The sequence below is a fragment of the Gymnoscopelus microlampas genome (assembly GCF_963454915.1).
Source record: "Gymnoscopelus microlampas genome assembly, chromosome: 13".
Classification (NCBI taxonomy): Eukaryota; Metazoa; Chordata; class Actinopteri; order Myctophiformes; family Myctophidae; genus Gymnoscopelus; species Gymnoscopelus microlampas.
Window position 1 is genome coordinate 36673388 of NC_139950.1, and position 12479 is coordinate 36685866.

The window sequence follows — 12479 nt, forward strand, 5'->3', positions numbered from 1 at the left end:
GAGAGAGCGTGCACGCTCACCAGAGTGAGAGAGAGAGAACCACCCACCTAGTTCAAGAAGGCAGACAAGCCTGTCGTGGATCACTCAGCAGCAAACACAATACGTGCTACAGACTCTAATCTAGGCCCTGGCTTTTCATCTGGCCTCAGAACTGGCTCATTCACCTTTCATTCACCCCCCCCCAACATAATTTCTGTTCTGCTCTGACACAGCCTCCAGGTCTTCCAACCATTCGTCTTCACAGGGTCTTTCTACACTGCAGAGTGTCACAGTGATGGGACACACTTTCTCAAAGAGGGTTTGAGAAGCAAAGCACGCCCAAACGCCAAGTGACCCTGTTGTAAATTATTAAATTAAAAGGGCGGCCGTATAGCTTAGTGTGGGTAGAGAGGCTGTCGCTGGTTCGCCACCCTGACAGTGTGCCCCTCAACAAGACACATGACCCGAGCGCTCAATATGACCGTCTAAGCAGCCATCAGCTGGCTGAAGCTGAACTGAATTTCCTCCACAGGATTAATAAGATCTCTTCATTATTATTAAATATTTACGTTTTTTTTGTAACTCGCTGTCAGGCCAACTCCCATCGCAACAAATATATATTTTCAAAATGATGTCCCTAATATGCAGGCGGGTTGACAAACCCAAAACAAAATACTAAATCTGGAAAATTACAACTTGACCCAGGTCTAGATCAGTGTTGCGAGGTGTTGTGAGCTTGTAGATCGGCTATCTTCACAATTATTGCATCTTTCTTATATTATTTGACAATTTGGCCAATGTATGATCAGTTTTTATAGTATAGTTTGTTGATTACTTTTGATGCAATAAGTATTTTTCTTTTCACTCTCTTTTTTTTAAAGGTATTAAAAAGGTCTTAAAAGTCCTTAAAATTGTCAGTTCACAGTCATCTGGGGACCCCCCTAAATCATGTGGGGACCAACCTGGGGGTCCCGACCCACAGGTTGAGAACCACTGGTCTAGATGATCACTCCAAAATCCCAAAGCCATTTGTTCTAATTTTTCACCTTTATCGTGTTCCCCCGCTCTTACCCTCGCTTCACTGCATCCCTCCCCTCTCCCCTGTCTCTGCCTGCAGCAGACACATCTCAGCATCTGTCACAAGGATCCTGGACGTGAGACAGGGATCCACAGTACTCTGTGAACTCAGCATTCCTCAGACTCTCCTCTGAGGACGCAAGAGGAACGACAGATTGGGGAGGAAGGGAAGAGAAACGGAACGCTTCAAAGAGGGAGAGGGGCTGGATGGGGCAGACGACATGAGAGAAAATAGAATATTTCAAAGAGCTATTTGACGCCTCTAGATCAGAATACGCAGCATTAATTACTACAATGACTATAATCCCTGGTGTGTTTGCTTAGAACAGAAAGACAAGAGCAGCTCCAGGAGTCATTCCTTCGTAAAAACGGACAGTGAAAGGAACATTGAAAGAGAGGCAGCCTACAATGCCCTAAAACAACTAGAGCTCTAGACAGGTCAGAAAGGGTGCCGCCTAGTCACAAAAATAATAAAATCTGTAGCCAGACGGATGGACAGATTGATTATTATAGGGCTCCTGCATAGCCTAATAAAAGTCCCCTATGAAGATGAAGATATATCCGGTGATATACTGGTAAAATCCATATAGTTTATATGGAGACAAAGAGTGCAGTTGACAAAATAAAAGAGGAGTTGCAAGATTTGCTGGTAAAGTTCTTAACTTCATCTGCATGTCTTTTTCTCTTTCTTATGAGAATGTGGACCCTTCCAAAAACACTGCAAAAACTATAATCGTAAAAGACCCTTTGGCTGGTTCCCCTGACAAGTTGACGTTCATAAAATGAAGCTGTAACATGTGCAAAACGCAGATTTAAATAAATAAATAAAAAGCCCTGTGATAAAGCACACACACACACACACACACACACACACACACACACACACACACACACACACACACACACACACACACACACACACACGCTGTGACAGGGTCGGGAGAGAAAGTAAAGTGGGGCTGACTGCTTTGAACTACTGTTGTCAATCACCCCCCAGAAGTCCTTCCCTGGGGGGTCTAATCACCTCCTCTTCTTCTGACCTTCATTTGACCTTTCCGTTAACTCTCCAGGGGTAACAATCATCGCCTCCTTTTGACTGACAATTGTAGAGAATTAAATATTGTCTTATTGCATGCATATTTAATAAGTGTTCTTATTAGCATGCACATTTGAGGGTTTGAAGTCCATCTTCTGATAGTGGAGATCATATAAAAATATTAATTAAATGCATTTGATTCTACAAAAGGTCTAAATGAATTTCTATAAATACAGCAAGATCGCAGGAAATTTCAACTTGAAGGTTTATAGCCGTTTTAGAGTATCCATTGATTAGGGTTACCAGCATACATATTCTGGGAGGAACATTAGTAGGGTTGGGATCCAGAACTGGAGGAATCGGACGAACCGGATCCAACATTGAGGAGCCGGAATCGGCTTTCGGAACCGATTCCGGAACCGTTTTTTATCACACTGTCAGAGCTGGCATGTGGCCTGACGATCTCGATACCTCGGGTGCCGATTCGATTTATATTGAGATTCTTAATTAAATTGTGATTCTGCGATTCAACGATTGTTGCGATTCGATATTGTGATCGCCCCCCGCCCCCCCCCCCAGTTAGTTTTTTTACACTAGGCATAGCGGAATCTATGGGTTACGACTGTAACCCCGGTTATTTGATATTATGAGCGAGACATCTCGCCTATGGGGAGCGCTCTCGAGCCGCGAACCACAGAAGCATTACATCATATATTCTCGTACAATCTTATTGGAAGAGGCTTGATCTGTCACTTGTCAATCACTGTCTCCTCCTCCCCCTTTATAGTGAGGGCGTGACCGATCAACCCCAGTTCAACATTTATTTTGCCTTCTCATTTCACATCAAAACAAGAAGGGCGTTTTGGCGAGATGTCTCGCTCATAATATCATCAAATAACCGGGGTTACAGCCGTAACCCATAGTTATTTTTCTATTATTCACTCAACATCTCGCCTATGGGGAGACCTCATACTCATCCCTTCTTGAACATCGAAGTCCTAGTCCTCTCCCAAGGACTCGTCTCTTACCTGAAGCCATCAGCCACTGCCTGTGCTCCAGAGAGTACAGTCCTAGTTTAAACTTTTTAACTAATAAAGAGAAGACCCTCAAGGGCCTAACTCCTACCCGGGGCCACACTGAGGACTGCATGTGCCACAGGGGGCGCAGTCACGTCCAAATTGTAAAATCTGGCAAAAGTCAAAGGTGAAGACCAACTTGCAGCCGCACATAATTCCTGAATTGAGACTCCTTTAAAGCGAGCCCATGAAGCTGCCATGCCACGCGTAGAATGCGCTCTCAGCGCCTCCGGTGGCAGAACTCCTTTACTTGAATAGGCTAATTGAATAGCCTCCACAATCCAGTGCGACAGTCTCTGCTTAGTGATGGCCTTCCCTACCGTACGTGTGGCCCATGAAACAAACAACTGGTCTGACCTCCCTTGAGATCTAGACCTGTCAATGTATATCCTCAAAGCCCTTACTGGGCACAGACGATTAAGCCTCTCATCCTCCTGAGAGGCAAACGGTGGCGGGTGATAAGCCACCAGCTCTACCGGGCAACAAGGCATCAACGGGTTCTTGGGAACAAAACTCGGATTCGGTCTTATTGTTACCCTGCCCTCTGAAAACCTCGTACATTCTGGATGTATAGACAATGCATGTAGGTCACTAACCCGTTTAGCTGACACTAAAGCCACTAACAGTGCAGTCTTGAGCGATAGATACTTCATATCTACCTGATCCAGTGGTTCGAACGGAGCCATGGTTAAAGAATCTAATCTTAAATCCCATGATGGAATCATGGATTTAGCTACCGGCAAACGACGCCTCGCGCCTTTCATAAACTGGCGAACAATTCTAAGTTCACCCGGCATCTTTCCATCAAAGCCCCAATGCCAGGATGAAATGGCCGCTAAATACACTTTAATCGTCTTAAACGCTCTGCGCTTATCGACCCATACTTGTAGGAAAGACAATATGTCTCCTACTGAGGCTGTAACCGCCGTAATTTCAGAATCTCTACACCAATTTTCAAACGTACGCCACTCCATAAGCAGACCTTGTGGACGAGGCCCTTGCACTCTGTATGGTTTCAACAACACCCGGAGAAAATCCATCAGCATCTAGATTCAGCCTCTCACGGGCCAAACCCACAGAGCCAGATGTTCTGGCTGAGGGTGTACTATTTCTCCCCCCGCCTGCGACAGCATTTTCCGACACAACGGGAGCTTCCAAGGCCGGTCGTGAAGAAGGGGTTGTATTTCTGACATCCATCGACCCCATTCCGGGGCTATTAGGAGAACTCTCGACCCTTCTAATCTCACCCTCTCTAATGTGGGGGAGATCAACCACAGAGGAGGAAAAGCATACAGTAGAACTCTGGGCCAGTCGTGTGCTAATGCGTCCAGACCCATCGGCGCTACTCCCTTCATTGAGAAAAACAGCTGACATTTCGTGTCTTCTTGTGAGGCGAACAGATCTATCTGTGCTCTGCCGTAACGGTCCCAAATCTGTCTCACTATCGACCCGCGTAGGGACCACTCGCTGTAACGAGGCGTCCCTCTGGATAACAGATCCGCCCCCCTGTTCAGAATCCCGGGGACATGCGTCGCCGTAATCGACAGAAGGTGTGAGTTGCACCATACTAACAGTCTGTGTGCCAGATCGTGTAACGGTGGGGACCTCAGTCCCCCTTGCCTGTTGATATAGCATATTGTCGACGTGTTGTCTGACCTGACCAGTACATGTCGATTCTGCACCATAGGAAGGAAGTGGCGAAGCGCCAGAATTACCACCATCAATTCTAGGTAATTTATATGGAAGGTCACCAACCTGTCGTTCCATAGGCCTCTCGCCCCGTAACCATCCAGTGTGGCGCCCCAACCAGTCATACTGGCGTCTGTCGTCACCACTATCCTGGACGACACCGTCCCTGTGAATACGCCTTCCGAGAGGAACTCTGGATCTCTCCATCGGCGCAGCGCGTCCATACATTCCTTCGTAACCCGGATTTTGCGGTGACGAATATAAGTGAGAACGCTCAGTGAATACATCCATCGTAGAAAGGGTTTCATTTCTAGCCTCCCTAAACGTATCAAGGCCACTGCTGACGCCATCAGTCCTGATATCCGTCTGCATAAACCTATCGAGACTATCTGATCTAGCCGAAACGGCACCAGAGACGTCTGAAACGAGGCTATTCTCGCTGGGGATAACCGCGCCGTGTTCCAAATCGAATCCAGAGATATACCTAGGAACTCTATTGATTGCGCTGGTATCAACACACTCTTCTTGGCGTTGATCCTGAACCCCAAATTTTTCAGATGCGACACTACTAAGCGTGTGTGACGCCCCGCTTCTATTTCCGTGTCCGCCGATAGAAGCCAATCGTCTAGATACGTTGCTAAACGAATCCCCTGTTTCCATAGTGGCGTTATCGCTGCTTTGGTGCACAGCGTGAACACTCGGGGCGACAAAGATAGGCCGAAAGGAAGAACCATAAACTCGTACGTTCTGTTCTCGAAGCAGAAACGTAGAAACTTCCAGTGTGGGCGATATATCTCGACGTGATAATACGCGTCCTCCAAATCTATTTTTGTATACCAGTCCCCTTGACGCAGTGTGCGTAGCAGAGCTGCGTTCGTCAACATTTTGAAATTGTATACCTTCAGATAACGATTCAGCGGTTTTAGGTCTAGGATGGGCCCCTCCCCTTTCTTCCCTATCACAAAATAGCGGGAGTAGAAACCGTTCCTCTGTTGACTTATGGGCACTTCTCTTATGGCTCCCTTGCTTAGCAATGCGATTATTCCTTGTTTCAGTATCTCTCTCTTTTGGCCTGTTGCCTGTGAACATATTATCTTCGTAAAGGCTGGGGGTTTTCTCCCAAACTGTAGCTTGTAACCCTTTGAAACGGTGTGAATTACCCATTTCGAAGCTCCTATGTTTGTCCATTCCACCATCTTTGATGACAGAGGCCCAAACGGCTTCGTTTTGTTTACCTTTAGTCCTACTGCTCCACCCTGTGGCTGAGCAGGGTATTGGCTCTGGTCTCTGTTCGACAGTACAGTATGGTAAAACAACATTTTCTCCTGAGATACTGAAATTACTGGTCTTAACACCTCAGGGCGACCTATTGTTTCCCGAGGTGCTAAGCTCATGACCCTCATGTTCTGAGACTGGTTCTGTTGTATATATCTGACCCCCCCTTCTGAGTAAACAGGCAGGTTTGGCAGTTGAACATTTATTACAGAACTTATTTTCGGCATTTTTAAATGAGAAACATTTTTGACATTTATTTCTGGAATGTACAAAGTCTTTTGCCGTTTCAACGGTGACATGTCCGTGTGAACCGAGTCCACTACACAATGTCTCTTCCTCAGAACATGAGTGGCTGCCTTTTGTGTGTGTGGCGGGGGTTATTGCCGCTGCCGTCTGGGGTAACCGCGTCCGCGGCCACCGTTGATACCACCTCTGGGAGGTGGGGGAGGGGGAGCATCATTGCGTCTAGGGCCCCGACCGCCCCTGTATCCTCCTCGGAATCTTCCCCTGCCCCTGTAATCATTGCCAGCCCCGGACTGCTGTTGCTGGTAATGTGGGGCTGATCGGAGAGGAGTCCTCCGATTCCCTCTGAAGGAGTCTCCCGCCGCTGTGCGAGTGTAGGGATGATACGGATAGTTCTGGCGGCTCTGTGCTGAGCTGCCACGAGGCAGGCCTGCCCTCAGGGCTTCGGCCTCCTCACTTTCTCTCCTCCACTCCTTGGTCAAGTACTCTGTAGCTCGCCCTAGTAGTCCCTCTGGCGTCAGCTTACTGTCCAAGGCAGCCTCGCGTTTGTCTGCGCGAAGGTTGGTCTTATCCATCCAGCGGGCTCTTTCTTGTACCTGGAGCAGTGCCATGCTGCGCCCAGTAGCCTGTACCGCTGTCCTGATGTACACGAGGGTCTCGTCGTGTAGTCGCCTCATTTCTGCCATTTGTTCTGCCCCTGGTTCGTCTTTCACCTGGCGAAACATGAATGACTGTGATCCTGCCATTAGAGAGGCTGAGTTCAGGGCCTTCAGGATTGTGCTGAGCTCACCAAACGTTTTATTGTTGGTCTGAGAGAAAGCCCTGTCTTTATATTCTTTAAAAGCACCTCTCGAAGTAGCTGGGACCTGGGGGTGGAGGAGGTGAGCTGCGGTCGACCTCTCTACCGCATGAATATGAGCAAATCCGTGCTCCGCCAATTTAGCGCAACCCAGAAATGGATAAGGCGTGTGGGGGTGGGAGAGGGGAGTGCTGAATGACATGGAGGCATGGGCAATTACCTTGGGCATGAGCGGGAAAACTTGTTTTGGGCGCTTTTGTATTGCCCCTCCGAGGCCGTCAAAGACGTCCGCCTCCAGTGGAGTGTCCTCGTTCTGTGTGGGCCACGCCACTCTGCAGCGAGTCGCCGCTTTCTGAAACAGCAATAGCGGCTCTGTCGCGTCCATTTTCAAGCCGTCCGCCGACAGTACGGTGGGTAGGCCTTCTGGCCCTTCAGCGGCCCTCACTGCGGCTGCTGTGGCCACTTGATATTCATTCACAAACTCTTCCCCCGAGTGAACAGAGTGGACGTCCTCGTAATCCCCCTCTTCTTCTTCCCCCTCGGGAAATACATACACATCCTCACCGTATTCTTCGACGTCTTCGTAATATATACGGTCAAATTCCTCCATTACGACCCCCTGGATGCTAAGCTAGCTAATGCTAGTCGAGTGCCGTTAGCTTATCCTCGGTACTAGCCTCCCGGCTAAAATACCGTCTAGTTACTCACTGATTTCGAGTAATTTCTCTGCGTCCAAGCGGTAGGTCTCTCTTGATATCAGGGAGTCGAGTCCTGTCCTTTTTGAGAGTCAAAAACCTTACTGCTTTATACGGACTGAGATTAAATTCGCTTTTCGTGGTTCTCAGTTGAGAAGCAAAATTGAACTGGGGTTGATCGGTCACGCCCTCACTATAAAGGGGGGGGAGGAGACAGTGATTGACAAGTGACAGATCAAGCCTCTTCCAATAAGATTGTACGAGAATATATGATGTAATGCTTCTGTGGTTCGCGGCTCGAGAGCGCTCCCCATAGGCGAGATGTTGAGTGAATAATAGAAAAATAACCCCATTTGCTTAAGTAACAGACAATGAGGAAAAAGTCACGAAATATACCATCGCCGCTGCAATCTGCTGGATGAAAGTGGTAACTTATTTCACCTCATAAATATTGCGTTTACAGTTAGAATCTTTTTTTTTTCGACCACCATAACCATTGGAACCCCTGTAGGAATTGTATCCTATAGGGCAGGGGTCTTCAACAGGGGGTCCGGGACCCCTAGGGGGTCCTCAGGGCTACTATAGGGGGTCCGCCAAATCTTTGTGTGATAGGATTTCGTTTTTTTTACATTAACCACTTGAACCCTAGAATTCATTTTCTGAGGGGAACATTAGCCGAAAATAGCAGATCTACAAGCTCTCAACGCCTAAGTAAACAAAAAAAGTTAAATCTGAAACACAATTTTATACATTATAGAGGGGGTCCCTGCATCATCTCTCTCTCAGCTAGGGGGTCCTTGGCCTGAAAACGTTGAAGGCCCCTGCTGACCCCTGTTGAAGACTGTGGTATCTTCCAATATACCACAGTACACTGCATTTCACAGTGTACATATTTTACCTCTTTTAATGAAACATCTCGGGGCATCTCGTGTTTGAAACATGTGCATGCTTGTGTGTGTGAGTGTGGGGGGGGGGGGTGTTAGCTGAAACTCATTTCTAACCGTTTCCTAGGGCTGTACTGAATGTCATTTTACGGCGTGGCTCTGCAGGAGGCTATCCGTCTAAGAGGGTCGATCTATGCGTCTGTGTATCCGGAGCTAATCTCGCGCAAACTGCTGGACCGATCAGGGCCAAATTTCTTTTGCACGCTGCCAGTAGACCACAGAAGTACCTCCACTCTTTTTTTCCCCCTTCACATGTGTGTGACGAACTCATCACAAACCCAGGGTGAACGAGGGAACACGCGATAAGGACAGTTCAGTGAACAGCAGATTTATTGGCCTCGTAGCAAACAAAGAGTCTCTCGGCTCTCAGCCGTGTGTAAACTGGAAATCATAAACTGCAGTCACTGAGTGACAGTAACACAAACTTAGAATGAACAGAGTCAACTGTCAAAAATAAATGCAGTCACAGTGCCTGCTTTCTCACACAGAGCGTGTGGTCTCCAGGCAGGACCCAGCCTCACTGCGAAAGAGAGTGCTGCCGGATTAGTTCCATTAAATACCACCCCTGTAATTGCCCTGAACTAATTACCTGATGTGCTGCAGGTGCGCCTGTGAGTTGGCAGAGCCACTCCTGCCTCCCCCGCTTGCAGATGGTACCTAGACCACGCCCCACTGCCACAATATGTTTTATACATTTTGAAATATTTATATATATTTTATCATTAAAGTCAATGGTATACAACCACCACGAGGCTGATTTGGAAAATTAAGGGTGGAGTTCCTTCCTTGGCCTTTTGGCAGTGAGCATGAAAAGTCTTGACGCTGATCGGTACAGCAGTCCTTGATGTCATATTCGAATTCTACCATAGGCCTAATATATCACATTGTTTTATTAACCTGATGCTTCTCATGTTATTTTACCAGGCTTAAAAACACATCAGGAAAAGAGACAAGAGATAGACTTAAAACAGAAAGCCTACTATCAGGATAGGCTTACATAGTTGCATTTTGAACCGTTGCTTTTAAAACAAGCTTGTAAATACTGCTTTTTCACTTAATTCTGTACTTGAACTTGAATTCTTGTTGAAACAGACAGCATTCTGTTTTAGTAAGCTACAGAGGTGTACGGCTCCCGTAGTTCTACTATTTCGCTGATCAACGATGCTGCTTTGATCGTTGTCTCACAACAAAATGAATGCGTTTGTGACCGTGATGTTTAATAAAAGCGGCTATTTTAGCTATTTTTGAGTTGATCTTTATACTCTGGGTTGATTTTTACACTCTCAGAGTCAAATTAACACTAAGGACTTGACTGTGTACACTGGTTTGAGTAGTTTTTGGTAGAAAGGAGTGCTATTTGTTTCTTGATCTGCTTCTAGCCCTGGTCTTGAGACCATTTATTAATTAAGGCCTTAAGCAGACACTATTATCCAGAGCGAATTACAAGTGCAAGATTAGAGTAAAAGGCATAAAGTCTACTAGTCTACAAAAGACAGGGTAAATGGTCACATAAGTAGAGGCCAAAGAAAAACAATTAAGAAACCAGGAAAACAGGTACACATCAAACCTTAAAAAACAAATATCAAATATCTAAATACTGAATCAAGCAACTTAAAAACTGTATGTGGGGTGGTCACAAAAGCCTGAGTAGACGTTAAATTGACCCCAAACATGTTTGGAAGTGACATATCCCTTTAACGCTGATTTAATTGAGTTGTTTGCTAGATCTAATGGATGCCAAAACTGATAAGGGAAAGTTATCCTTTTTTGTTTAGTTTTACATCTTCAAGGCCCTAGGGATCATTTCTGTTGACATTTTAGATAGAGAAATCCGTTACTGTTCTCAAAAAACATCCAAAGTTTTCCAAGACGTTTCATTCATTTTCTACTTTTTCTATAGCTGTATTCTCCAAAACGGTAAAACTAGCCTATATCCCTAGGGTCCTGTTAAGAGTTTTGTGCAGTGCTATAGTACTCTAACTAGACACCCAGGATGAGGGCCTGTTAGTTTTGTGCAGCACTATAGTACTCTAACTCAGTGGTTCTCAACCTTTTCAGGCTGTGACCCCCAAAATAATCATTATGTGAACTGGAGACCGCCCAAAATAATCATAATTGAACAGGGAACCCCCCACCCTGACAAGCACTTGGAATTGTAGGAGTTGAGGCATTACACTTAGTTTGACTCGGTTCCACAGATAAATATTGTGAAAATAGCAGATGTGCAAGCTCACAACGCCTCACAACGCCTCGCAGCGCTTGTAGAAAAAAAAGGTTGTACTGTATGTTCAACTGTTTTGTTTAAAAAAAAATCATGACTGAAATAAAAATAACTAACTAACTAGATTGTCTATTTAAAAAAAATTGTGCCTCTTATATTATTTGACAATTTGGCCAATGTTTGACAAGTTTTTATAGTATAGTTTGTTGATTACTTTTGACGCAGTACTTTTTTTAAGGTATTAAAAGTCCTTAAAAGTCCTTAAATTGTTACTTAACTGTCAGTGTCTTCTGATTTTGGGGGTCGACCCCCCAAAATCATGTGGGGACCCACAGGTTGAGAAACACTGCTCTAACTAGACACCCAGGATAAGGGCCTGTTATTGTTTTGTGCAGTATGATACTGCTCTTACCAGACACCCAGGATGAGGGCCTGCTCCTCGGCGCTGAGATCTGGCAGTAGGTACTGATCTGGCTCAGCAAGGTTGATCTGGTTCAGCACTGTTTCATCAGATAGTTCAAGGTCCTAGAAAAATACAAGCACGGTCAGATCAGCACATACAGTAAATACACGTACAGTATACACACACAGGCAGCCATAGCCATGATATGAATAAAGGGGAAAAAACATGCGAGGTACTTCTCTTAGATGCTTTCCCAACTCTAACTTTCTAATGAATCTACACCGTGGAGACTGGGGTTCGATTCCTCTGCGGTGCCTCTGGCTTAGCCATTAACATGATGCGGGCCATGTTGCAGGTGGGAAGCCGGCAGGGCTGGGTGACCTCTGTCGCTACACTAGCAACTCCTACAGTAAGGGTCCTGAAATCTTTCAGGCCGCGACCGCCCAGAATAATCATATTTGAACTGGGGACCCCCCCAAAAGATCATATTTGAACTCAATCACCTTTGAGCTGCCCTCCCCACACTCTCACAAGCACTTGGAATTGTAGGAGTTGAGGTATTACATTTAGTTTGACTCGGCTCCACAGATAAATAAATATTGTGAAAATAGCCGAACTACAAGCTCACAAGGCAGGCACTGTTGCACGGATTTAATAAAACTGAAATATGGGTGAAAGAGGTGAATCCTTTGCAGATGACGAACACACAATTGTTAATTTGTTCTTAGTGATTGAGTGGTGGACTAGGCAGAAACAGAATCATCAGTGTGGTACACTCAAATACTTGAAAAAGACAGCAAGGTCGAAACATCTTATATTGCTGCTGTGCTGTGAATACAATTGGAGCTTTTAAAGTGAGTTGCGAGCCCCCTTCTTGTTTTTCATGATTCTGTTTTTGCAGTTTGGCTCAGCACCAAGAAACAGAGGATGTGCGTTCTTTGAACACTCAAATACCAAACAACAACTTTACTGTACTTTTCTTAACAAGCAGTGGTCCAGCTGAAACACAACCTCTGTTGCTTGCAGCCATTGCTTTGTCTCA

General features: G+C 45.9%; 1 protein-coding gene across 2 annotated transcripts in view; it reads right to left on the minus strand.

The window, feature by feature from the left end:
* Positions 1 to 12479, minus strand: part of ttc27 (tetratricopeptide repeat domain 27) — a 157482-nt gene that overhangs the window by 103220 nt on the left and 41783 nt on the right. For both annotated transcript variants that reach the window (XM_084076719.1, XM_084076718.1), the window contains one exon: positions 11447 to 11559. In XM_084076719.1, coding sequence (XP_083932845.1) covers positions 11447 to 11559 — 113 coding nt within the window. The remainder of the gene's footprint in view (positions 1 to 11446; positions 11560 to 12479) is intronic.